General features: G+C 53.2%; 1 protein-coding gene across 4 annotated transcripts; it reads left to right on the forward strand.

Moving 5' to 3' along the window:
* Positions 1-319: 319 nt before the first annotated feature.
* On the forward strand, positions 320-18,342 carry CALCOCO1 (calcium binding and coiled-coil domain 1). 4 transcript variants are annotated; one of them, XM_058673269.1, is made up of 17 exons: positions 320-452; positions 2,542-2,718; positions 2,992-3,094; positions 4,060-4,250; positions 6,605-6,763; positions 7,015-7,163; positions 9,782-9,872; positions 12,825-12,980; positions 13,175-13,429; positions 14,574-14,699; positions 15,127-15,222; positions 15,454-15,562; positions 15,816-16,015; positions 16,307-16,413; positions 16,612-16,683; positions 17,302-17,496; positions 17,678-18,342. In XM_058673269.1, exons 2-16 carry the CDS (start codon positions 2,563-2,565, stop codon positions 17,477-17,479), a joined length of 2,148 nt encoding a protein of 715 aa, XP_058529252.1. In that variant the 5' UTR covers positions 320-452; positions 2,542-2,562; the 3' UTR covers positions 17,480-17,496; positions 17,678-18,342. The 4 variants fall into 4 exon arrangements, with proteins under 4 accessions (XP_058529252.1, XP_058529253.1, XP_058529251.1 ...); XM_058673268.1 differs by having other exon boundaries at positions 339-452; positions 2,539-2,718; positions 17,302-18,342; XM_058673270.1 differs by lacking the exon at positions 16,612-16,683 and having other exon boundaries at positions 321-452; positions 17,302-18,342.
* The last annotated feature ends 7,753 nt before the right edge of the window (positions 18,343-26,095 follow it).

The raw sequence follows: 26,095 nt of genomic DNA on the forward strand, positions 1-26,095 counted from the left end.
AGTGAAGGCGACAGTGTGCACGCAAGTGTCCGGCCTCCTTGCCAATCGTTACGCAGAAGGAGTTAGGGCCGCCAACCACCTCCGCCCCCCAACAACAACGCACGTTACAAACCCGCAGCCCCCCCACCACCCAGGCAGCCGGCTCCCTCCTGAGGGATCCTGGGCCCTGAAGTCTTTTGGTGGCCACTCCCGCCTGCTGGCAGGGAACCGGGAACTACGTTTCCCAGGAAGCCACGGGGAGGCCGCGGCCGCGACCGCCCTCGGCCACGCCCCCGAACGCGAAGCTTCCTGGGACATGTAGTGCTAGCCCACATCCTGCTCCGCGGCGGAGCGCGTGAAGGAACCACAAACCCAGAAGTCCTCGCGTTGGCCCGCTCCCTCCCCTCTTGCAGTGCGAGTGCTGTTTTTGTTGTTGGTGAAAGGTGAGGGGAACAGCTGATTCCGTCTGTGGGGTAAGAAACTTGGCCTAAACTGACGGGGCCGATCTTCCGGGGAACGAGGAGTCGCCCCACTTTAGAGACTGTTGACACGACAATCTGAGAGAACTGTGGAAGGCGGGCGGGGGTTGAGGGGTGCAGGAGTGGTTCGGCTTTAACACTTTCCGTGCTGGGGTAGCGACCCCCCCCACACGCACTGTTTGAGGGGAGCTCTTGGTTGAAGAGGGCCGAGAGCCAGGCGGGGTGGGTTGGGGTGGGGGGTGAGTGCCCCTCAGAGTCCTCAGTCCTACTCCATAAAAGCCTCCTGTGGGAATTTGGGGGAGCTGAAATCTGCTTTTCCTCTCACCGGCACCACTTGGTCCTTCTCCCCCACCCCGGAAATCCGAAGGCCTGTGCTTGGCTGAATGCCCCCTAGGGAGGAGTAACTTACCAATTTTAGAATGTCAAGGAACTCTAGAGCCTCACAGAAACTTGGGGAGCGGGGAACCCCTGGCCCCCACCACAGGAGCGTCTGGATCGGGCTGTTGCGTCTACAGTTGTGGTTGGTTCCGGCATGGATATTCTTGCAGCTATTAGGGGATTTTCTTTGGGAAGAGAATTTGGGGGTTCCTCAGGCTTAGATCTTTGGGGGCAATCCGCCCTCTGCCTTAGAAAGCCGGGATGGTATTTGGAAAAAAAAAAAAAAAACACCACTTTTTAAAATGTGGAGGTTCCCCCAGAGATGAAAATTGAAAAAACTCACTGATTTTCGAGTCAGTGTGTGTTTTGGAGGGAGAGTTTGCTCCCTTTGTGTTCTTTTCAAGTTGCTGACTTGAGCCTGGTGTGGGTTGGTGGTGTTTGGGGGTGTGCATCTGACGAGTGGCACTGGCTGATTGGACACCTCAGCCCGGCTGACCCAAGAAGCGGGCTGGTGGACAGGAGAAATGAGAACCAGGCAATCCCATGGCCCCCGGGGCTGAAGACTTCTCTTGCTGGCTTTTCTATTTAAGTCTTTGGTCCAGGCCATATTTTCCAGTGAACTCTCCCCAGCTAACTTAGAACAACCCTTCCTCTCCCGACATCCTATCAGTCCCAGCAGATGGAAGGAGTCAAGTCCCATGGGTTGCTTGGAGGGGAAATGCTAGAGCTGGGCCAACATGCAGTTGAACCACTGGGTTCCTAGCTCTACACCAAGCAGCCTCTGGAGAGAACCATGTTAGCTGCTTCTTTAATGCTGTCTCCTTTCCTTAGCACGTTAAATATGCATTTCCCCTTCATGGGGCCTCTCAGGCCCCATGTGCCTGTGTGTCCCCAGCCAGGGGTGGGGTGTTCCGGCCCCCACATTCCTTTTCTCCACACCGCCACGTTCCTGCCGAGTCTTCCACCCCACCCTTGAAGCTACCGCCTCCAGAATTCTTGTCACCCTGGAATAATGAAGTTGAGGAACAAAACCTGTCTTTCCTTGCACCCTCCCCTTCCATTTGGCTTGTAGAAGAGAGCAGAAGCTTTCTGCCTGGCTAGATTGCAAGGCAGTAGACATGTCAGCCTGAGAGCCCAGGGGCCTGAGATTTATAGTACCACCGTCCCCCATCCCCCACCCCACCCCACCCCAGGAGTATTCCAGCTTTGAGGACTCAACCAGTGCTTTCAGATTTTGTTCACAGCTCTGAGGTGTACCAGTTCATTCCTAATTGTCACTGGGGCAACAAGTCAGGAGTTGGCAAAGAGCCTGCCTAGCACCAAAGAACCACCCCTCTTACCTTGAATTCAAGAGCCAGGTAGAGCAGGCGGTGGGAAGGGGAGCAGAGGCTGGAATGTCCAAGGTGGTTGGGAGGAACTGCAAAGGGGCAGAGCCCAGAGACATGGTGAAGGGTACAGTGGGAGTGTCGAGCACAACTGAACCATAGGGGGAAATCTGTGAGCCCGAGAGGGAACAGCATGGAGAGAGTGGGGATTGTCCCAGAAGGCCAGCCCTGTGTCCTGGAGACTAAGAGTGAAGCTTTTCAAAGATCTTACACCCCTCCAGAGCTGGGAACGTGGCACGTGTTCATCTCCAGGCAGGCGAGTGGCAGGAACTGTGAGTGGGCGGGCAGAGATGTGAAATCACTCGCTTCTCTTCTAGCAGGGCAGAGGTCTCCAGGGCAGGATGCAGGAGTCCTCCCTCAGCCGGGCTCCTTCCCGGGGTGGTGTCAACTTCCTGAATGTCGCCCGGACCTACATCCCCAACACCAAGGTGGAATGTCACTACACCCTTCCTCCAGGCACCATACCCAGTGCCAGTGACTGGATTGGCATCTTCAAGGTATCCCTGGAGCCCCTCTGTCTCCGGATTGTGGGTCATGGGTTGGTTCAAATATGGGGAATGCCTGGTTTCTTGATTGAGACAGGAAAAGAAAGATGCCATCTGGAGAAGCAGAGCTCCTGTCTCCCCATTTTAACCTGCTGTTACATGACTCATCGGTGTCTGGCTGTCATCATCCTTGCCATTGTAACAGCATCCTGTTCCCCTCATTCAGTCCCTCTGTCCCTTCTACCACCCATGGCTGCACTGTGCATCTCTCCCATGCTTTAACAGGTGGAGGCTGCGTGCGTCCGGGATTACCACACATTCGTATGGTCATCGGTGCCTGAGAATCCAGCTAGTGGTTCTCCCATCCATGCCAGTGTCCAGTTCCAAGGTACAGGGGAGATGGACAAGTGGAAGGGGAGCTAAGGAAATAAAAGTTTGAATGAGGGTAATGCATTGTCACAGAAACATAGGCAGCACAGAGGATAAGGCAAAATCAATACAGATGACCACTGTGAGAATACGGCCAACAGATGTGGAATCATGGGATTATTGTGGACTTAAAGTAGAAGGAACTTTAGAGGATGCCTGGTCCTGCCTCTTACCTATTGTGTAACTAGAAGGTAGGGAAAAAAGAGGGTAGTATCATGTATTGAAAAGAGGATGGATGTAAGTAAGACTTACTTTTCTTTTTTATTTATTTATTTTTACTGGAAAGGTAGATTTCCAAAGAGAAGCAGAGACAGACAGAAAGATCTTCCATCCACTGATTCACTCCCCAGATGGTTGCAATGGCTGGAGCTGAGCTGCTCTGAAGCCAGGAGCTTCTTCCAGGTCTGCCATGCCATTGCAGGATCCCAAGACTTTGGGCCATCCTCCACTGCTTTCCCAGGCAGGAAGCTGGATGGGAAGTGGAGCAGCTAGGCATGAACTAGCATCCATATGGGATCCTGGCTCTTGCAAGGGGAGGATTAGCCAATTGAGCTATCGCACCAGGCCCAAGACCTACAGTTCTGTCCAAGCTGTCTGGCCTTAGGCTGTAACTTAACCTCTGTGTCTGTCAACAGGAAAAGAGGGATGGCTTCTGGGTTCAGTATGACATTTTCAAAAGCTGTTAGCAAGTGTCTGGGACGTTGTTAGGATTGGGAGGAAAGAGAGGAGGAAAAGTACTAACTAGAGGAGGGAGAAGACTGCCCCCAAGGAACAGAAATAAAAATAGTTCACAGGAAGTAGAAAGGAAAGAAACAAAATGGAGAGCAGGGAGCAAGGAGCTGTGGCCAGGGACAGGAAGGACCTGCTGAGCACTCAAGGGTCTGGGATCACCCTGGGCTCCTGGGTCCATCTTGTTCCCCACAGCCAGCTACCTGCCCAAACCGGGAGCCCAGCTCTACCAGTTCCGCTACGTGAACCGCCAGGGCCGAGTGTGCGGGCAGAGCCCCCCTTTCCAGTTCCGAGAGCCAAGGCCCATGGATGAGCTGGTGACCCTGGAGGAGGCTGACGGAGGCTCTGACATCCTGCTGGTTGTGCCCAAGGCCACTGTCCTGCAGGTGAGACAAAAGCAGCCAGGTTGCCCCTGGGAGAGAGAGGGGCTGGGAGGACTTCCTCCTCTCTGCTTGCCCCTTTCCTCAGCTCAGCCTCAACAGAAGACCTCCCAGACTGCATATGAGGGTAGGAAAGCACACCACTCACAGGCTGGGTGTAACTGAAGGTTCCAGAACTTTCTGGCCTGCCTTCTCCAAGCACTACCTCCTGCCCTAGGCTGCTAGGGGACAATCTGGGGAGGACAGGATGAAAACTGCCTGTAAGACAAGTGAGGAGTGACAGTGGGCAGATAGGCCAGGCCCCCAACAGTGCCAACGCCACCAGAGGCTCATGAGACTCCAGACGTGATTAGTCCAAATTAAGGGGAGCTATATGGGGCTTGACAACTTGGCACTTTTTTAGAAATAATGTGAAAGATCTCAGTAGTTTTGATATTGCTTACATGTTAGAGAGAGAGATACTCTGTCGGGTAGAGTGGATTTGAGGAAATATTAACATCAGTTCTACACCTTGTTTATTTTTGAAGTCAGAACTAGAAAGTGTAAAATTGTACATGTGGTTTTTATTATCTTTGTATTGGACCATGTAAAGAAGAATTAGGGAATGGTGGCACATACTATCAAGGAAGACATCCTAAAGGGAGTTCGGGGCCAGGACAGGGCCATGTGAGGAGGAAGTTCATTGCCCGGGCAGGAAAATAGGCCTGAGGAAGGAAAAGAAGGCGAGAATAAGGAATTTTTCTCTAACCCCCAAAAACTGCGCTCTGAAATCCCAAGTCTAAAAAGTAGATGGAGCTAACATGAGTATAGGAAAATGTTTTCATATCACATAAATCAGAGGTGGGGCCTCCACATTGTATTCTGTATTCACAATAGTTTTTCTCACTTGTTATATAGAATATATGCACATATATTGTGTATATAATATATGTGTATATAGTATGTATTATATACACATATATTGTATATTACATATAGATACATAATATGTATATATTGCTCATTGTAATATATATGTATATATTATGTATTGTATATGATATATATTGTATTGTATATAATTGAAAAGGCAGATTTACAGTAAAGACAGAAAGATCTTTCATCTACTGGTTCACTCCCCAGCCACAGCAACCAAAGCTGAGCCAGTCAGGAGCCAGGAGGTTCTTCCTGCATGAGTACAGGATCCCAAAGCTTTGTGCCATCCTCCACTGCTTTCCCAGGCCAGCACCTGGAATTGGAACCAGTGTCCATATGGGATCCCAGCATTTGCAGGGAGAGGATTAACCAATTAAGTCATTGCACCAGGCCCAGTTTTTCTCAATTAAACCTTATAATTGGGACAGGCATTTTGCCTAGCAGTAAACCCTAAATCCCACTTCACGATACCTGGGTTCTGTACCCAGCGCCAGTCCCAACCCCAGCTTCCTGCTCATGCAGACGCTGGAAGGCAGTGAATGTGACTCCAGGAGCTGTTGTGTTTTTTCAAAGATTTATTTATTTTTATTACAAAGTCAGATATATAGAGAGGAGGAGAGACAGAGAGGAAGATCTTCCGTCCAACGATTCACTCCCCAAGTGAGTGCAACGGCCGGTGCTGTGCCGATCCGGAGCCAGAAGCCAGAAACTAGGAACTTCCTCCAGGTCTCCCACGCGGGTGCAGGATCCCAAAGCATTGGGCCGTCCTCGACTGCTTTCCCAGGCCGCAAGAAGGGAGCAGGATGGGAAGTGGAGCTGCTGGGATTAGAACTGGCACCCATATGGGATCCCGGGGCGTTCAAGGCGAGGACTTTAGCTGCTAAGCCACGCTGCCGGGCCCGGAGCTGGGTTTTTGCCTCGCATGTGGGAGATCTGAATGGAGTTCCATTCCTGCTTCCTGTCCTGGCCATTACAGACCTTTGCGAAGTGAACCAGCGGGTAGGAATTCTGTATCTCTCAAATCAGTAATATTTTAAAAATCAGAAAGCTTACAGCTAAGACCAAGAGGTCACTTTACAGGTAAGAGCACAGAGAGCAAGTAACTTGTCCAAGTCTCCTGGCTAGAGAGTTGACCCAGGTGTATCTGTAAGAAAAAAAACAGGGTGGAACTTGGGGAGCCATTGCTCCTGCCTAGCCATGGAGAAAGACTAATGCAAAGACAAGGGCCCTTGTGGCTTCTGGGTGAGGAAAGGGCCAGGCTCTGTGTGAAGCATGAGCTGACATGTCTGGATATGTTGCAGACAACCTTCGTACTAGGCCTCCCCCTGCTCCCCACTCTTGCCCAGGCTGAGAGAACTTCCTGTAGAACCACAGGGTTGGAAAATCAGCATCGGGTGCCTCCTAAGCATGCCCCTTCTCCCCTGCTCCTCCTCCCCGGTCCATAGAACCAGCTGGATGAGAGCCAACAAGAACGGAATGACCTGATGCAGCGGAAGCTGCACCTGGAGGGGCAGGTGACGGAGCTGAGGAGCCGCGTGCAGGAGCTCGAGTCGGCGTTGGCGACAGCCAGACAGGAGCATGCGGAGCTGCTGGAGCAGTACAAGGTGGGGACAGGGCTAGAGGGTAGGTGCAGCTGGCTGCACACCCAGGGTACAACCTTGGAGCCCAACAAAAGGGGGAAAGGAGATGGCACTGGGCCTGTCACGTGTTTCTGGTCTCAAAGATGTAGACACAGTGTGTGTCTACAGGAACGGAGTTGGGAGGGAGGGGGCTGGAGTGATGAAACGTGAGTTTGCCCTTCTCAGCCTTTGTTCCATCTGAGACATGAGCTACACCCTCCCTGCACTCATCCCAGGGCCTTTCGCGGTCCCATGGGGAGCTCACAGAGGAGAGGGACGTGCTCAGCCGGCAGCAGGGAGACCACGTGGCGCGCATCCTGGAGCTGGAGGACGACATCCAGACCATCAGTGAGAAAGTGCTGACCAAGGAGGTGGAGCTGGACAGGTGAGGGGACCTCCCCACCCGCTCCTTCTCTTCCTTTCTTATGACCTCCTTGTTCCAGCTTCCTGTGGCAAGCAGACACCACTCCCAAGTCCCCCCCCCGCCCACGCTGCCTCCCATTGTCTGTCCCTTACTCAGGGTCCCGAGGTTCTGGGGCTGTCTTTATCTGGCCAGCTCTGCTCCATCTTTCCTTATGCCACCTTGTGCTCCTTACTGTCAGAAGTAACCACAGTTACTGTTTATTATGCAACTGAAGCTGAGCAGGACCTGGGGGTGGAGGAATGGGAGGAAGAGAACAAATAGGACAACCCACTCGGATGGAGGAGGATGGGTTTCAGGTTTTACCACAGGAAAAATATAATGAGACTTTGATCCCCCTACTAAGGAATGTTAGAACTGGGTACCCAGGAATGTTCTGGAATCACTCTCTTAAAATAAGGTGTAAATCATGAAATCTCACATTTGGATTGATGTAAGGTGTGTAAGAGGAAATATAAGAGATCACCCTTAAGATATAGCTTTTGGAGGCTGGTACAATGGCATATCAGGCTAATCCTATACCTGCAAACATAGGCATCTCATATGGGTGCTGGTTTGTGTGCTGGCAGCTTCCAATCCAGCTCCCTGCATATGGCCTGGGAATGCAGCAGAGGATGGCTCAAGTCCTTGGGACCCTACACCCATGTGGGATGCTGGGAAGAAGCTCCTGGCTCCTAGCTTTAGATTGGCTCAGCTCTGGCCATTGTGGCCATCTAGGGAGTGAACCAGCAGGTGAGGACCTGTCTTTGTGTCTCTCCTCTCTGTAAAAATCTGCCTTTCAAATAAAATAAAAGAAGCATTTTAAAAGCAGAGTGAGATTCTCTTTCCATGCTACACAGCTCTGCCTTTTGTAGCTCTCAGGTAGAGCCAAACTCCGTTCTCCTGCCAGTAACAGCGGGTCCCAGTCTAGACCTCAAGGGCCACATAGAATAAATTCCTCTCTTCACCAGTAAACGGTTATTTCTACCATATTGACAACCTGCCGTGCCTGTTCTTCAAGTTTTCACAGAATAAACATTCCTGATTTTCACATTCATCAAATGACATTTTTTTTTTTTTTAAAGATTTATTTATTTTGTTACAAAGTCAGATATATAGAGAGGAGGAGAGACAGAGAGGAAGATCTTCCATCCAATGATTCACTCCCCAAGTGAGCCGCAACGACCGGTGCGCGCCGATCCGGAGCCAGGAACCAGGAACCTCTTCCAGGTCTCCCACGCGGGTGCAGTGTCCCAAAGCATCAGGCCGTCCTCAGCTGCTTTCCCAGGCCACAAGCAGGGAGCTGGATGGGAAGTGGAGCTGCCGGGATTAGAACCGGCGCCCATATGGGATCCTGGGGTGTTCAAGGTGAGGACTTTAGCTGCTAGGCCACGCCACCGGGCCCGACATATTATTTTTAAAGATTTCTTTATTAATTTGTAAGAGTTAGAGGGAGAGACAGAGACTGTTTCCACTCCCCAATGCCACAACAACCGAGGTTGAGTCAGACTAAAGCCAGGAGCCACAAGCCCTGCCCTGGTAGCGAGAGTCCAAGCATGTGGGCCCTGTTCCATTTCCTTCCCATGCATACTGGCAAGCAGCTGGCTGGGAAGTAGAGCAGCTGGGATTTGGGACTTGAACTTGTGCTCACTGAGCTGGAACACTGCTGTCGTAGGTGGCACCTTAACCCAGTGAGCCACAACTCACAACACTGGCCCCATATGGTACAGTTACCTCTCTTTCATTCAGTATTGGGAGGTTTAATATTTGTTTTTAACTCCCTAGAGGAAAAAGGCCTTCTATTCAAGGCCCAGAGTAATAAACAAGTTGACCTTAGAGGCCTTTACAGGGTGTGTCAGTCTAGATGTTTATGTGCTAAGACATGTCATAGAGATGCAGGGACTAGGTTGAGGAAACATCAGAGGCTGCCCAGACCAGGAGTCAGTGAGATGCAGCCCATGTGCTAACATCTGGCCTGGCATCTGTTGCTCTGCAGCCCACACGTATGAGTGCATTTTACATGTTTTGATTAATAAGGAATAGATTTTTAAAAGCATCATACTTTGTGACACATGAACAATTGTAAGGTTTAAATTTGCATGCTGCTAAAGGAATTGTGTTGGAAGACTGGGCTTGGCCATTTACATGCCATCTATGGCTGCTTCCACATTACAGAGTTGAGTAGTTGCCATGGAGACCACAGGGCCTGCAAAGCCTAAAATACGTACTGTCAGGTCCTCCTCAGGAGAAGTCTGCCAACTTCTGGTCTGGGCCAAAGTTTATAACCAGTAAAAACTGCTCCTTGTCTAGAAAAGGCTGGGTTTGAATCTCCTTAGTGAAAGCAGAGAGCCATCAGTACCAGCGTCTCTCAAATGATACTTAAAGAAAACAGAAAAGCTATTTCTAGATTGTGTTGTAGATTATGTTGCGGAACCAGGAATCTTGGTTTTGGCAGCTTAGAACAGGTTCGTCTTGAGGTGGGGAAGGGAGTGTCCCAATGCGAAGCGAAGGGTTAGATCTGGAAGTCCGCCAGGAGCACAGCCCAGTCCTTTGTTCCTCATCTGGTGACCAGACTGTCATGCATGTTGTCCCCTGACTCCCAGGGTGAGAGATGCCGCGAAGGCCCTGACTCGAGACCAAGAGAAGCTGCTTGGGCAACTGAAGGAAGTGCAAGCAGACAAGGAACAAAGCGAGGTAAGGGAATGGGTTGGTTGGCCTGTGCTGCTCAGCCAGAGTTTACGGAGACCTTCCTGAGTGCTGGGCAACAAAGGGGATAGAAATGTGAAGCCCCAATGTGGATTCTACTATGGGACACATTACATATACCCAACAGGGACTAGTCAAGGTCAACTACAGGGAGGCAAGTATTAATCCAACAGTTAAGACACCAGCATCCTACAGCAAGGTGCCAGGCTTCAACTCCTGACTGCAACTTCCTGCTAAGGGAGACCCTGGGAGCTGGTGCTCATGGCTCAGATAACTGGATTCATGGATTGAATTTCAGGCTTTGGGCCTGACCAAAACCCAGCCCTGGCCATTGCAAGCATTTGGGGAGTAAATGAGAAAATAGGAGCACACTCTCTCTGTCTCTCCCCTCTCAAATAAAATTGTTTTTAAAATTAAATAATGGGAAACGGAACTACAAGATAAATTTATTATAATGGGAGATAAACTTTTGGAATCCATGCATAGGATTTTTAATAATCCACACTTGTGCATGAATGTTTTGAAGAGCTGTTACGTGCCTAGCCTCAATTCGGATTCCCGCTCCCTGGTAAGTGTGCCCTAGAAGGCAGCAAAGATAACTCAAGGTCTTGGGTCCCTGCCACCCCATGAAAGACCTGGCTCTTGGCCTTAGCCTGGCCCAGCCCTGCTGCTGTTCCATGTGGAATGACCAGTGGATGAAGGCCACTCTGTGTGTACACACGCCTCCTGCTCCCTCCCTGTCTGACTCTATACAGACATACACAAGTAACGACAGAAAAACAGGGCCTGGTGTTGTGCACAGTGGCTTGAGTTCTTGCTTGCAATGCCAGCTTCCCATATCAAAGCATTGCTTGGAGTCCCGGCTGCTCCGCTTCCAATCCAGCTTCCTACTGATGGTCCTGGGATGGCAGTGGATAACAGCCCAAGAACCTGGGCCCTTACCACCCACGTGGGCAGACTCGAAGTTCAGAGCTTCTAGCTTCAGCCTGGACCAGCCCCAGACATTATAGCCATTTGGGAAGTAAATCAGTGAATCAGTGGAAAATCTCTCTCTCTCTCCCACCCTTCTCCCTCCCCCCTTCCCCATCACTTTACCTTTCAAGTAAATAAATAAAACTTTCAAAATTAGGAGATCAGGGCCAGCATGGTAGCTAATCTCCTGCCTTTAGCACTAACATTCTGTATGGGTGCCAGTTCTGATCCCAGCTACTCCACTCCAATCCAGCTCCCTTCGGTCTCCCAGGGTACATAGTAGCAGGAAACAAGAATTGGAAGCCAAACTAGGACTCAAGCCCAGGTCTCTGATACAGGATGAGGTGTCTTAAGCAGGAACTTAACCCCTGTGCCAAACGCCTGCCCCGCCGTGTGTGTGTGTGTGTTTCACCATAACTCAAGTTCAAGTCAGATATGTACAGGAATCAGTTTCTGAGGACCCAGGGTTTCCATGGGAGATGCTTTGAACAGCTTTGGCTTAACGGTGAACAACAGGTAGTATTTGAATAGACAGAAGATAGAGGGTGGCCATCATGGGAATGAAGCAAGACATGAGCAAAGGTTCCGAGGCCAGAATACTCGCCATTGACTATGGAGGTGAGGCCTGAGTCAGTGGTAGGGCTCTTGAGTTTATATTTGCTGTGAGCAGTGGGTAGCACTGGTAAGCTTTCAAACAGGGACTGTCCTGTACTTAAAGAGGAGTCCATTGGATTGCTTCGCAAGCAGTTATGAGATTCTTCAGTAGGGCTTGAACTAGGATCATCACGGCGATAGTAGAGAACAGAAGAAAAGTGCTGGTGGATGGAACAAAGACTGGAGAAGCGAGAGGCCTTTCTGGGGACTACCTGAGAACAGAGGCAAACGTGGTACTGAGGCGTCCAGTCTAGGTGACCTGAAAAGTAGTGAGCACCATGGACAGAAATGAGAGTGTGAATGACTGACGTGGGGTGGGCTGGGAGGTGAATGTGTTAAGCAGGAGTGAGTTTGAATTTTTTTTTTAAAGATTTTATTTATTTTTATTACAAAGTCAGATATACAGAGAGGAGGAGAGACAGAGAGGAAGATCTTCCGTCCGATGATTCACTCCCCAAGCGAGCCGCAACGGCCGGTGCGCGCCGATCCGGAGCCGGGAACGAGGAACCTCTTCCAGGTCTCCCACTCGGGTGCAGGGTCCCAAGGCTTTGGGCCATCCTCAGCTGCTTTCCCAGGCCACAAGCAGGGAGCTGGATGGGAAGTGGAGCTGCCGGGATTAGAACCGGCGCCCATATGGGATCCCGGGGTGTTCAAGGCGAGGACTTTAGCCGCTAGGCCACGCCGCCGGGCCTGTGAGTTTGAATTTAAGTGGAAGAGTAGACAAGCAGAAATGAAACCCGGGATACCTATACGTGAGATCCCAGGCTGCGACCCTGGATGCAGATGGAGTGGCCCTTATCCCAAAATGTGTATTTGGAATTTCAGATTTTTTTTTAAATTTTGAAATATTTGCATATGCATGATGACATATATTAAAGTCGGGACCCAAGTTTAAGCACAAGATCTGTTTGGGCTTCTTTCGCCCCTTATATACACACAGAGCCTGTGGATGATTTTATATGCTCTTTTAGCATGACTGTAGCTTGTCACTTGAGGTAAGGTATGGGATTTCTCCCTTGTGGAGACATGTCAGTGCACAAAAATAGCTTCAGATTATGGGGTATTTTGAATTTCCGGTTAAGGGCGCTCAATCTGTATTGTGCCTCTTTTGAGGAACTGGAAGCTAGATATTCAGGAGTGAGTCCCTCTGACCTGAGTCCCAGGAAAGGCTGCGTGACAAGGGCCAACTGCCTGCCTTCATGTTAGATCCAGGAAGAGAAGTCCTGACCTCTTGGGTCACATTCACCCACCTCCACGACCACTCCAGCAGGCAATCCATACCCCTCTTCTTTATCCACGTTCTGCTTTCACCAGGCTGAGCTCCAAGTAACACAAGAGGAGAGCCGGCGCCTCGGCTTGGAGCTGCAGGAAGCCAAGGGCCGGCAGGAGGAGCTGGGTGCACAGGTACAGCGCCTGAAGGACAAGGTGGTGCAGATGAAGGATGCCCTCAGCCAGGCCCAGCAGCGTGTGGTAAGTAAAGGCCCTGTGAAGTGGCCGTCCTCAGGGCTAGGTGTAGATAGAAATGTCTGCGTGACTGGGGCCTGAGCACTGGGCACACACAGTCCTGGGTCCTGATACAGGATGGGCAGAGGGCAGCCCCAAGTCCCCCAGGGCTCACAAGTGATTCCGACACCTCTGATCTCTGTCCCCTTCTTTGTCCCAAGGCTGAGCTGGAGCCTCTGAAAGAGCAGCTTCGAGGGGCCCAGGAGCTGGCAGCCTCGAGTCAGCAGAAGGCTGCACTTCTCGGGGAGGAGCTGGCCAGCGCTGCGGGAGCCCGGGACCGCACCATCTCCGAGCTGCACCGCAGCCGCCTGGAGGTGGCTGAAGTCAACGGGCGGCTGGCAGAGCTCAGCCTGCACCTGAAGGAGGAGAAGTGCCAGTGGAGCACGGAGCGGGCAGGGCTGCTGCAGAGTGTGGAGGTAGAGGCACAGGGGGTGTCTGGCAGTCCCCAGGGCCACCGCCCCACTCCTACAGGAAAGGGCTCTTTTTTTTTTTTTAATTGGAAAGTCAGATATACAGAGATGAAGAGAGACAGAGGAAGATCTTCCGACCATTGATTCACTCCCCAGGCAGCCACAACAGCCAGAGCTATGCCGATCAGAAGCCAGGAGCCCTGAGTCTCCTTCAGGTCTCCCACGCAGGTGCAGAGTCCCAAGGCTCTGGGCCATCCTCGACTGCTTTCCCGGGCTACTAGAAGGGAGCTGGGTGGGAAGTGAGGCTGCCAGGATTAGAACCGGCATCCATATGGGATCCCAGCACCTGCAAGACGAGGACTTTAGCTGCTAGGCTGTTGTGCCAGACCCAGGGAAGAGCTCTTGTATCTGGTCAGGCCCTCTGGGAGCAGGGGTCAGGAGCCTTAGAGGATATGGGATAGAGAGGAATTGTTTGCTCTGTTTTGTTTCATTTTTGTTTTTAAATAATTATGTACTTACTTGAAAGGCAAAATGACGCAGAGAAGGAGAGACAGAAATCTTTCCATCTTCTGGCTTATTCCCCAGATGGCCAGACTGAGGCCAGGAGGCAGAACGAACTCCATGCTCATCTCCCATGTGGACAACAGAGACCCAAGTATTTGGGCCGCCCTCCTCTGCTTTCCCAAGTGTGTTAGCAAGGAACTAGGTTGGAAGCAGAGCAGCTGAGACTCGAACTAGCACTCCAGTATGGGATGCCAGTGTTTGTGGTGGAAGCAGTGGCTTCACACACTGGGCCATAATTCTGGGCCCTGGGGAGGACTTTGAGGAAGGCCTGCCCCTTCCCAAATCAGGGGGTCTCAGTCACACCGTGACACCCTCCAGGGTTACCATCCTTGGTGGAAAGGACATTTATACCCTAGGCACCCAGCCCAGTTCCTGACCCACATCACCCACACTGTTATCCCCCATCCTTCCTTCATGGGGTCTAACAAGTGAGGAAGGCAGACAGGAAAGTTGCCTGTAAAGTAATTGAATTAAATGTAGCAGGGGACACAGGGAGGGGTGACACTGTCACCTGCCATGGCAGCCTTTCTCCTTCACCCTGACCCTCCCATTCTCCTTCACTGCCACCCTCTCTCCCACGCCCCAGGCCGAGAAGGACAAGATCCTGAAGCTGAGCGCAGAGGTCCTTCGCCTGGAGAAGGCGCTGCAGGAGGAGAGGGCCCAGAACCAAGTGTGCAAGACAGAACTGGCCCGGGAGAAAGATTCCAGCCTGGTGAGGCAGCAGCTGCCAGCCCCACCCCACCCCGGGACTCAGTCTTCAGACAGAAAGACCCTCTTCTTTCTGTCTTGGGAATAGACTCAGAGGAGCTCAGTGCTCAGCTTGGGGACAGGGGGACAGCATCTCAGTGTACACCTCCCAGCCCTGCTGGTGGGAAATGCACCAGGTCCCATTACACTCTCAGGATGTGCGTCTGGGGGACCTGGTCAGGGTGACATAGGGGGAGCTCAGCCCCTTGGCATGGCCAAAGCCTCTGCACGCTGCTGGGAGGCACTCTCCCACATGCACACCAGGCCCAAGGCTCCTATTGGGGTTTCCCTGGGGTGAGGAGCAGAGACCTGGGCTTGCTGTTGCGGGTTCCAGAGCCCAGATTCTCAGAATGGCCTTTTCAGCTCCGGATTCTGGGTGGCCTTCCCCTCAGGTGCAACTGTCAGAGAGCAAGCGGGAGCTGACAGAGCTGCGCTCAGCCCTGCGTGTGCTGCAGAAGGAGAAGGAGCAGCTGCAGGAGGAGAAGCAGGTGAGACCCAGATGTCTGGCATCTTTTTGTCATCTCCTGGCTTGGAAATGGGCTGGCTGGGAGGGTCCACAAGCTGCCCACAGTGCTGACCCAGCGGGCTGGAGAGGGTCACTTGCAGAAGGAAGCATTCCCACAGCCAGGGCGGCCCTGCGTTCAGGGGAGGGAGGCACTGGATCCTCAGAAGCAAACACAAGGCTCCCTAGGCCCAGCCTCTCCCCTCCGCCATCCCAGGAGCTGCTGGAGTACATGAGGAAGCTGGAGGCCCGCCTAGAGAAGGTGGCTGATGAGAAGTGGAGCGAAGATGCAGCTACTGAGGACGAGGAGGCCACTGCGGGGCTGAGTCCGTACACCCCAGTCTTACAGCCCCTCTCCCCTAGTCTTCCCTAGTCTCCTCCCCTAGGCTCCCCTAGTCTCCCTTACCCCCACCCGACCCCCACCCAACAAGGACAGCTCCCAACTGTGTTGGGCCTTTTCCTGCCCCTTAGCCTTGACCCCTGTGGATTTAACTGCTCCTCCCTTCCACCCCCTACCCCAAGCAGGCAGCCCTCTCACTCCGCCTGCTCTCTCCTGCCCACCTGCTTCCCCTCTACCAGGCTGCCCGACTGCACTGACAGACTCCGAAGAAGACGAGTCACCAGAAGACATGCGCCTCCCTGCCTACCGCCTGTGTGAGCGTGGAGACCCAGGCTCTCCTGCCGGGCCGGGAGAAGCATCGCCCCTAGTTGTCATCAGCCAGCCGGCCCCTATCACTCCCCACCTCTCAGCGCCTGCTGAGGACAGTAGTTCAGATTCGGTGAGCCAGGAGGGAGTGGGGTCCAAGCACCAGCATCCCAGTTCTGTGGCCCTCCACATACCCCCAGGCAGGAAGTCTCCTGGGGAGAAGTCGGGCCAGACCTCTCTTCAGAGCCAGTGGTGGACACAGCCCCCAAACCCAGCTAGCACCACCAGCAAAACACTGCCCCTGCCTCTGTTCACAGCCCCATGCTTAGCAGCTCGGCCCTCTCTATCCCAGGGTGCTGCTCCCCAACCTTGGGGCACGCCCCTGCCTCCCACATGACCCCTAGCCTGTGTCTTTGGTCCCCAGGAGGCTGAAGATGAGAAGTCAGTCCTGATGGCAGCTGTGCAGAGTGGGGGCGAAGAGGCCAACCTGCTGCTTCCTGAACTGGGCAGTGCTTTCTACGACATGGCCAGGTGAGAGGGCGAGGCAGCGGAAGGGGGCGGCAGAGGGCCCAGCCACTGGGCTCTGCCTGCAGTTGCCTCCTGGATCCAGGAGGGGTGGGCACAGAAGGTGATACACCTCTCCCAGTGCCAGGGCCTCGGCTCAGTCCACCCCCACCTACTCCATTCACTCAGAGGCCCAGCCTTGAACTTGCTCCTATGTTGTTCTAGCACCATCTTCCGTGGAGCCCAAATTGCCCTGCATCCCCTCTCTCCTGCCCCTTCCCCCTCCCCAGCCACCAGGTAGGTACCCAGGCTTCTCAGGGGAGGAAGGGAGGTGACCATGACCCCCGCAGGACTGGGGACAGAGAGGAGACTGGGGTCCTGTGTCCCTGTAGCCGGGCCCAAGAAGCCACCACTGGTTCCCATGGCGGGTCCCTGAGGGGAGGGGAGCCTACAGGGCTGGGGAATTCAGGCCTCAGACTGCCTTTCCTCCTCTGCCATGGGTTGAGAAGCCAGGGCCTGCGGAAACGAGGTCTTCCCACCCAGCCCCCAGCTCTGCCAGGGTGGGAGATGGGCTGGGCTGCAGGCGGGGCAGGCGGCTGCTGTCACCCTGTGCGTGGCTGCAGCAAGATGAAGGACGATGTCAGGCTCGTTTTCAGCCTCATTAGGCAGCAGACGGAGATGGAGGGAGGAGAGCAGGAGGCTGGGGGCTGGGCCGGCATTGCAGAGATGGAAGAAGCATGGCTGTGGGCACCCAGACAGCTACGCTCACCCATTCCCCTGTCCCATGGGGAGACAGGGGCTGCTGGAGGGGCCAGCCCAGCTGCTGCACTGGGAGCAGGGCGCTGAGGCCCATGAGAAGGTAGCAGCTGGAGTCCACTCTGAGCAGCTCCCCTCTGCACCTGTGTCTCTTTACAGTGGCTTCTCAGTGAGTTCCCTAACCGAGGCTAGCACGGGGGGCAGCGCCACACCCCCCTGGAAGGAGTGTCCCATCTGCAAGGAACGCTTCCCTGCCGAGAGCGACAAGGATGCCCTGGAGGACCACATGGATGGACACTTCTTTTTCAGCACCCAGGACCCCTTCACCTTCGAGTGATGGCAGCACCTCCCCTGGTACACAAATGCACTCTCTCTCTCTCTCTCTCTCTCACACACACACACACACACACACACACATGCACGCATGCACACTCAGGTCTCCATCACCCCGGGCCCCATGATGTTCTGTTCCCTAAGACCCGCTCCTGGGGGCCCTGCTTTCATCCTCCTCTCCTACCTGCCTGCTCTGTCCCAGGCAGGGGCTCTTTCTCAGAAGAACAGCTCCACTGGCCCCGGAAGTGGTTTTAGCGCACCCAGGATGGAGGAGGCCTTCCTTCCCCAGTTCAGGGGGTGGCGGACAGCACCAGTCCCTTCTAGCCCCGGCTGCTTCTGAGACTCACACGGCCATGTGTTCCGCCACTCACACTCACACTCCCACTCCCCTCCTCGGTGCCCCAAAGCCAGTTCCAGGGGCACCCCACCCTCGCTGCTTACTTATTTGGAGTTTGTTTACCTGAGTTTTCTTGGACCCGCAGAGAGGCAGGGGCACAGACGTGGCAACCTCTGCAGGTCGTGTTCCAGTTCCCAGTTTCAGGGTGTTGTTCTTTCTGTCCCCCCATGGCCTTCTACCCCAGACTTTGCTGTAGCCTTTGGTATTCAGTTTGGAAATTCCTTTTGTATTTTTGAGGGTTCCTGTGTCTGTCTCCATTCCTCCCTGCCACTCTGTCCTGCCCCACCCCTCCCCAGGATCCTCACATGGAAAGAAATACCGTATTTGTGCCTTCTGTGAGGGACGGGGGAGCAAGTGGCCCCAGATGTCCCAGCCCTCCCCCCGTGGCCCCCCACAGCAATAAGAGCTTCCCATCCCCCTATGCCTTCCTCTGATGAGTAGTTTGGACAAATATATTTATATGATATGGATCACTGTTGTCCTAAGATGTCTTCTTCACTAGGGGTGGCGCTAGAGCAGATGGAGCGGGTAGAGGGAGGGGTGAGGAAGAGGGAGTGGTCAGGCCTCTGGCTCTTCCACCCTGGGGAGGGCAGAGTAGGGTCTGGGCAGGTGTCCCATTATGCTGCTTGGTGTGCAGAGAACAGAACTTGGTCAAAGGCAGAAGGTCCATGGCCTGGAACACACTGCGGAGCAGATCTGCAACAGCTGCACCAGGGTGAGGTGAGCATGTGCTACGGAGGGGGCTGGATCCCCAGTCACGCTCCTATACCACTGGCAGGAAGATGGAGCCTGCAGTGCCAGGGAAGATGCCCTTGGAGCCTCCCCCACTTCCCCTGGTTGCCTTCTCACATGTGTGTGTGCACACCCTGACTCCACAGCTGCACAGTCGCCTCCATCCACTCCAAGCAGCCCTACGGGCTAGACACACACACGTATCGCGTCGTAATGCATGTATTAAGGACCCGCATGTTTCCCGAGATGCCCAGCAGGCCCATTCCTACAGCACCTCCATTCTCTATGCCAGGAGGTCCCCTTTATCAGCTGTCCACCCCTCCATTGCCATCAGGGCTCCCAGGTGGGCCTCTGCAGCCACCCCCACTCTTCATCCACCTGAGCCCTCCCCCATACCCATGCACCTGGGTGACATCTTCCATCCTTCCTCCTTCCCTCACATTCTCTGTCTCCTAGCAACCTGGGCTCCTTCCCTGAATCCCTTCCAAGGAAATTAGAGATAATGGATCTCTCCTCTCTTCATCTCAACCTCTCTTTATTGATCCTCCTTTAATGAAAGTTAATTATAACAATGATTTAATTAATAGAATCCCTCTCTTCCTTTATTGCTTCCCGTATTAAGACTATTAATAAATACGAGCTAGGCTGACAGAGACATCCATCACTTGCCTGGGATTCCTCCCATCCCTCCTTTTGCCCTCCCTCTCACCCCCTCCCTATCTTGGCCTATAAACTCACCGGGGTAGTGGGGGTTAATCAGAGAGGAATTACGAGCCAGCATCCCCAGCAGGAGGTGCATTTAATGAAATCACTGGTGATTTATAGGGGAAGAGTGCGGAGGGGCTGGTGCAGAGGGAAGAATCTGGGATCCACACATCTGGGCTTCCAGAAGGGTGGCCCCCTAGTGCCAAAGAGAAGGATGGGGGACAGAATTGGGGATCCAGTCCCTCAGCTCCTGCCAAGCCATGTGGCTGCTCGCTCAGGGCCACAGACACGTGGGTCCTCACGCCAGAAACGCTAATGGACAGCAGCACAGCTTTCATTCTCTGCCCTCCTCCTCCCACCCCACCCCCCAACTTGGCCTTCCTGCCTTCCTCCCCAGGAAGCGTTGCTTCAAGCTCCCACACCTGCTTCTCATGCCCCTCCTCCAGGCAGCCCTCCAGCCCTCCCTGGAGTTCTCACCAGGAGTATCTAGAGCTTCCAGCAGCTCTTGCCTCTGCCCATGTGTGTGTCTCAGGGTTCAGCCTACACCTTTTTTTGGGGGGGGGGCAGTGTCTCATCTTTCCTCCTGCTCTGCCCACCCCAGCATTCCTAGGCCCAGTGACACATGTTACTGAAGTAGCAGGGTGATTTCTAGCAGAAGCAACCTCCCATGTTGTTTCTTTAAGCCGTGCATGGCCCCACAGTGCTATTGGACATGCTTGATTATTTACAGCCAATGAGTCAGTCCAATGAGGTTCACCGGAGTACTATTTATACATCTATCCTGTACATGTGAAATTGTTTTCTTAAAAGAACATAAAGATTGGTAAGGTCAAACGCATGCATCAGTGTCTACATTAGCTGTTAGGGACCCAAAAGACACATCAGCATTGAACCAGCCTAGAGAGAGGAATGCCCTGCGGTATGTGTGCTGTCTCGTAGGAAAACCGAGGGAATTCCAGGAAGGCACAGGCCAGGGAAGTGACTCACGGAAAGGACCCAGTCAGCAGCTGGTGGCTCAGGCAGGGGAGCTGGAAGTCACCGCAGAGCTGGACTCTGCAGCACCTGCAGTAGACTCCACTCCTCTGATCTGGAGGAGCTGGGAATGTGTCTTCAGACTCACAGAGAAATGACAGCTTCTTGGCCAGTGCTTGCTGTAGCTGCAAAGATGTTGCTCAGACTCCCTGTGTCCCCTAGCCAAGTGCCTGGGTTCAGCTCCCAGCCCCGCTTCTGCCTGCAGCTTCTCAACTATGCACACCCTTGGAAAGTAGCAGAGGATGGCCCAAGTCCTTGGGTCCCTGCCACCCACATGGAAGACCTAGGTGGAGTTCCTTGCTGCTGGCTCTGGCCTATCCCAGCCATGGCTGTTATGGACGTTCACAGAGTGAACCAGTATATGAGAGATCTCTCAGACTCTCTGGCTTTCAAAGAAAATGAAAATAATTTTTAAGAACCTTTTTAAGGCCCAGCACCATAGCCAAGTGGCTAAAGTCCTCGCCTTGCATGCACCAGGATACCATTTGGCATTGGTTCGTGTCCCAGTTGCCCCTCTTCCAATCCAGCTCCCTGCTCATAGCCTGGGAAAGCAATTGAGGATGGCCCCAGGCACTGGGACGCTGCACCTGCGTGGGAGACCTGGATGAGGCTCCTGGCTCCTGGCTTCAAATCAGCTCAGCTCTGGCCGTTCTCTCCACTTGGGGAATCAGCAGACACAAGATCCTCCTCTCTGTTTTTCCTCCTCTCTGTATATCTGACTTTCCAATAAAAATAAATAATCTTTTTTTTTAATTTTGAAAAATTTTACATAGTTGGTTAGGGAACAAAGGGTCAAGAGTTATAGGAAAGTGGGTGAAACCATTGTTTCCACAAAAAATAAATGTCAAAGAAAAAAGTAGGAAAAGGGACACCATCAGCCATCCTGCTTGCTTCTGGCTGGTCAAGGGGCAGGCAACCCCCAGAGTGAATCCTAACCCACCTGTACTGCCAGCCAGGGCAGTCACTTCCCACAACAGCTGTGCTCCCAAACCCTCAAGTGCAGCCAGTCCACCTGAGATGCTAGAACTGAAGATTGGGGACCAGATCTTAAAGACTTACCCCCTAAGCAATTTATTTAATACCTCAGTAATCTTACATCAATCTGGCCCAGCATTGTGGTGTAGCTCACAAGGTCATCACCTAAGGTGCCATCAGCATCCCGTAGGGGCACTGGTCCATGACCTGGATGATCCACTTCCAATCCAGCTCCATAGCAACGGCCTAAGAGGGCAGCAGAGGATGGCTGAGACATCTGCTACCAATGTGAGAGATTCGGATGAAGCTCCTGGCTCCTGGATTTGGACTGGCCCAGCACTGACTGTTGCGGTCATCTGGGGAATAAACCACCAGATGGAGTGTCTGTCTGTCTGTCTCTCTCTCTTCTCTGTGTCTCTTCTCTCTGTCTCTCCCTCCCTCCCATCAACACTCTCCAAATGGCTACAACAATCAGGGTGAGTTCAAGAACTCCATCTGGGTTTCACACATCGGAACAGGGGCCCAAGCACTTGGACCATCCTCTGCTGCTTTTTCAGGCACATAAGCAGGGAGCTGGATCACAAGTGGAGCAGCCAGGAAACGAAGCAGTGCCCATGTGGGATGCCAGCGCTACAGGTGGCAGCTTTGCCTGCCATCCCATAGTTCCAGCTCCGCAGTGCCTGAATTTAGAAGCCTTGGCCTCCTCCATTTCTCAACTTCCTCTGTGCTTTCCCTCTTCTCTAAAACTGCAGGAATCTCCAAAATCAAGGAAAGTATGGCATCATGGGCATCCCCAGGCTTTAGTGCCCTACAGAGCAGGTTCATCAGCCCACCTCAGCATATTCCCCCCAAACAAAACATGTTCTCTGTGTCCGGCGCCGTGGCCTAGCGGCTAAGTCCTCGCCTTGAATGCGCTGGGATCCCATTTGGGCGCCAGTTCTAATCCCAGCAGCTCCACTTCCCATCCAGCTCCCTGCTTGTGGCCTGGGAAGGCAGTCGAGGATGGCCCAGAGCCTTGGGACCCTGCGCCCACGTGGGAGACCTAGATGAGGCTCCTGGCTTCAGATCGGTGCAATACCAGCCGTTGCGATCACTTGGGGAGTGAATCATAAGACGGAAGATATTCCTCTCTGTCTCTCCTCCTATCTGTATATATCTGACTTTGCAATTAAAAAAAAAAAAAAAAGACAAAAACACATGCTTTCTCTGAGCCCACAGCTGCACAGTGGAGGTGGCACCTTACTGGAAAAGTTCTCATGAACAGATGGGCAGACGGCCAGGCACAAGGAAGCACTGAGTGTAGGTCCACAGATAAGGGCTCACAGAACCCCGACACTAAAAGATCTACTGCCCGCTCCACCTTTGCTGCAGAAATCCGCTCCCCCGCTCCCTCCCCCCCATCCCCCATGGTCCTCATTGGAGGATCCAGGCTCCTCCAGAACCTCTCCAGGGGCTATCCATTGATTGCCTCCAGGGGGCGCCCTGGAGAAGGACAGTCCTGTTCAGGAGCTTATGTCATCGCAAAGAGCCAGGGCAACACATGGTCATGATATCAGGAAAATGCAGCGTGAGACTCTGCCAGAGTCCGTTCACGCTGGCTAGAGGATAGCACTAACACATTCACATCTCTACTGAGACTCGGGCTTTGACGTCCCGTTCATTTCCCTGGACACCGGGTGAGCCTTTTCCACATCCGATCACAGGCTGTGCTCAGGACATGTCAGAGATTGCCTTGGAACTGCAAGTTGGTGCTCGCCTCGGCAGCACATATAATAAGATTGGAACGAAACTGCAAGTTGGAGGAGTCGGTGCCATGATACAGTAGGTTAAGTCTCCACCTCTGACACTGGCATTCAACATGGGTATAAGTTCAAGTCCCAGCTGCTCCACTTCCGATCCAGCTCCCTGCTAAGACACCTGGGAAAGCAGCAGAGGATGGCTCAAGTTTTTGGGGCCCTGCGGCCATGTGCAAGTCCCGGAGAAAGCTCCTGATTTCTGGCTTCAGATCAGTTCAGCTGCAGCCATTGTGGCCAGCTGGGGCGTGAACCAGAGATGGAAGAACTTTCTCTTTCTCTCTCTCTCTCTGTAAAAAATGCCTTTCAAATAAAAATAAGTCAAACAACCAAAAAAGAAAGAAAGAGAGAAGAGAGAAAGAAAGAAACTCTGCCAGACGTAGCAGCCACAAAAGATGCTATTGTGAGCACATGGAAGCATGGATGTGGGGAAAGTCGGGGTCCCCCTGCATTTCTCAGGGTGATTTCTGGGCATGCCCAAGTCCCTGTCCCACCCTAACTCACTGCCATCACCCCTGCCCACTGGCAAGGCAGCGCATCCCCACAGAGAGCGAGAAGAGGAAGCTCTGGCTGTGTTTTGCTCCACCTCCCATCCCCATTCCTGTTACATCGTCCTATCTCTTAGCATTGCTATTCTGGTGTGCAGGGCCCCCTCTTCCACAGTCTGTTACCCCTCACTGGTTGAATGTTGGGGTTCTGTTGTTCTCCACGCCTTACTGCATTGGCCTCTGTCTCCCTCTCTTTTAATTCTTTCATCCTTCTCAGTTTCTTGGTCGGTTTCCATTTTTCTGTCTCTGGCCTTGCTCTCTCTTCCCAGCTGCTGCAAAGTCATAAACCTAGCAGGCCCTGCAGCAGGCAGCCGCCAATCACTGGGCTCCTGGCAGGCTTTGGGGAGGCGGTGGGCGGTGAGGGGGGCCAGCGGCGAGTGTTGCAGTGGACAGCAGATAGATGGGGATGGAAGAACCAGGTGTCTTTGCTATCATAGAGGAGTGGCGCAGAGAAGAGCATTGAGCTACCACTCTGAAAAGGCAACCATAGCTGTCGCCACAGCCGGGGCTTGCCCCATCTTCCTGCATGCAGAAAGCAAACCCCTGGCACCTGCTTCTATTGAAAGGGCACCTGGTTCTTCCCCTGTGTTCCCCAAACCACGGTTTCTCACCCCAAACCACTGGCCACCATCATTTCATTCTTAGCCCTCCCCAGGTGAGGGAGCCAAAGAGTCCTGGGGGTGTGTGGGGGTGCTTGGGTTGAATGCATGGACGATGAGACAAGAAAAGGGTGGCAGCGACAGGGAGTACAGGCAGGTTCCAGGGAAGCACTGAGAGGCTGGAGAGTCCTTCCCAGTCCAGGCCAAATCCAGGGCTGGGCACTCCATGCTCCCTTCCAGCTCCCTGTTACTCTTCAAAACAGGATCCAGGATAGCAACCCCCTGCACCTGCCTTCTAAGTTCCCCAAGTTAGGCTGCTACCACCGCAGTTCACCACCAGACACCTCCAGGGTCTGCGGGGCTGGGAGACGAAGGCGGGGGACGGGGAGGGATCAGCAAGAGCTCTTAAGCGAAAAGCATAGGAGGAGGAACATTGCCGCTCGCCCGGCTTGCTCAAGGAAGCCGACTAGGACGGTGCTAATTCCTGGTGCGCCGGCGACCCCTGCTGGCTGCGCGCCCCACCGCCGCCTGGGAGAGGAGAAGGCCCGTCCCGAGGCTGCTGGAGTTTACAAGCCTGCTGCTTGTTGCCTGTCGAGAGACATCGGGCATGTAAGTGTCCCCGTACAACAGTGCTGGTGCGTGTCACGCCGCCCTTGACTCTGCGTGTGGGTACCACTGGGGGAAGGCTAGAATAGAACCAAGGAGAAAAGCGGCAAAACCTAAGGCTGTAAACTCCTGGCTCTCCGCTGGGTACTTGGGTAATGTCCTGGAGCCAGGACCTAGCTTAGCTCGTGGCCCAGTGCCATGGCAAGAGTATGGATGCTCTCAGGGCGGCACTGTTAGGGTTAAATTCACCCGTCTCAGTGCAGGAAAGAGGTTGCAGACTTTGCAAACTGACTGCTCTGGGGGCGGGGAGGAGGGGAACTGGTACCCTGGTTAGCAGCAAACTCCATACCTGGACCCATTTCTCCATCTGCCAGGGCATCAGTACTACCCCTGGCACAGGGCTACCATGAGTATTTGGCCTCACCTTCAGGGTCAAGGAAAACAGTAGATACACCTGGAGTCATGTTGACAACAATAGTGGCAGTTCACTCTCACACCACTCACATGCGTGGCTATGACTCTATTTTCCATATGCCGCTCCTTTCCTTTTTATTAGCCAAGCATATCGTGAGCGTGTTTTATTGGGACAGAGATATCCTGAGGACATGGCAGGGATCGGGACGGATGGCCGTACGAAGCGATAACAAGGCATGACAAATCTTCCCACATTGCGACACATTTTCATGACTCGGGTTAATCAGCAATTGCCCATTAGCACAAGGGCTGCAGGTAAGTACGTGCCAGTCATTTGTGGAGATCAAAATCTCCTGATTTTCCAGCGGTTATCTAATTGTTATTGCTATGTGGGGGGACGATTAGGGCTGAGATTGAACAGGCCTTAACACAGGAGAATAACTCAAGGAGAGATGACAGGTAGTTGGAAACAGACTATTGTGAAACGAAAACAAAGACAGAGCTTGACTGTGCTGAAGAACATTCTAACGCCTGCAGCTGCCCCAGGATGGCAGCACAAGAAAAGGGCTCCCTTCTGGCAGGGGCTGGCCGACTCCCCGGGAGGATTGCTGTCAGAGAGGTTTAACCCACAGAGGACAATCACGCAGGTGGCTCTCTGACACAAACATGCTCCATCAACTGATCGTGACCAACACTGAGCTTGGTGGAAGTGGCCAGCCGATGGAATTTCTGGCATGCCCGGGGCACAGTCTGCTGCCATGGGGTAGAGCTAAACAGAAATCATTATAGCAACAAGGAAAGGCAGGATTCCGGTCACAC

The sequence above is a fragment of the Ochotona princeps genome, chromosome 15, assembly GCF_030435755.1.
Source record: "Ochotona princeps isolate mOchPri1 chromosome 15, mOchPri1.hap1, whole genome shotgun sequence".
Classification (NCBI taxonomy): domain Eukaryota; kingdom Metazoa; phylum Chordata; class Mammalia; order Lagomorpha; family Ochotonidae; genus Ochotona; species Ochotona princeps.

Excerpts from the sequence above, each read along its gene's own strand:
- CALCOCO1 (XM_058673269.1), top strand. The coding sequence starts at position 2,563 with ATGCAGGAGTCCTCCCTCAGCCGGGCTCCTTCCCGGGGTGGTGTCAAC. Across the intron at positions 3,095-4,059 it reads TGCCAGTGTCCAGTTCCAAG|CCAGCTACCTGCCCAAACCG; the intron begins GTACAGGGGAGA and ends TGTTCCCCACAG. Across the intron at positions 4,251-6,604 it reads CCAAGGCCACTGTCCTGCAG|AACCAGCTGGATGAGAGCCA; the intron begins GTGAGACAAAAG and ends CCCGGTCCATAG.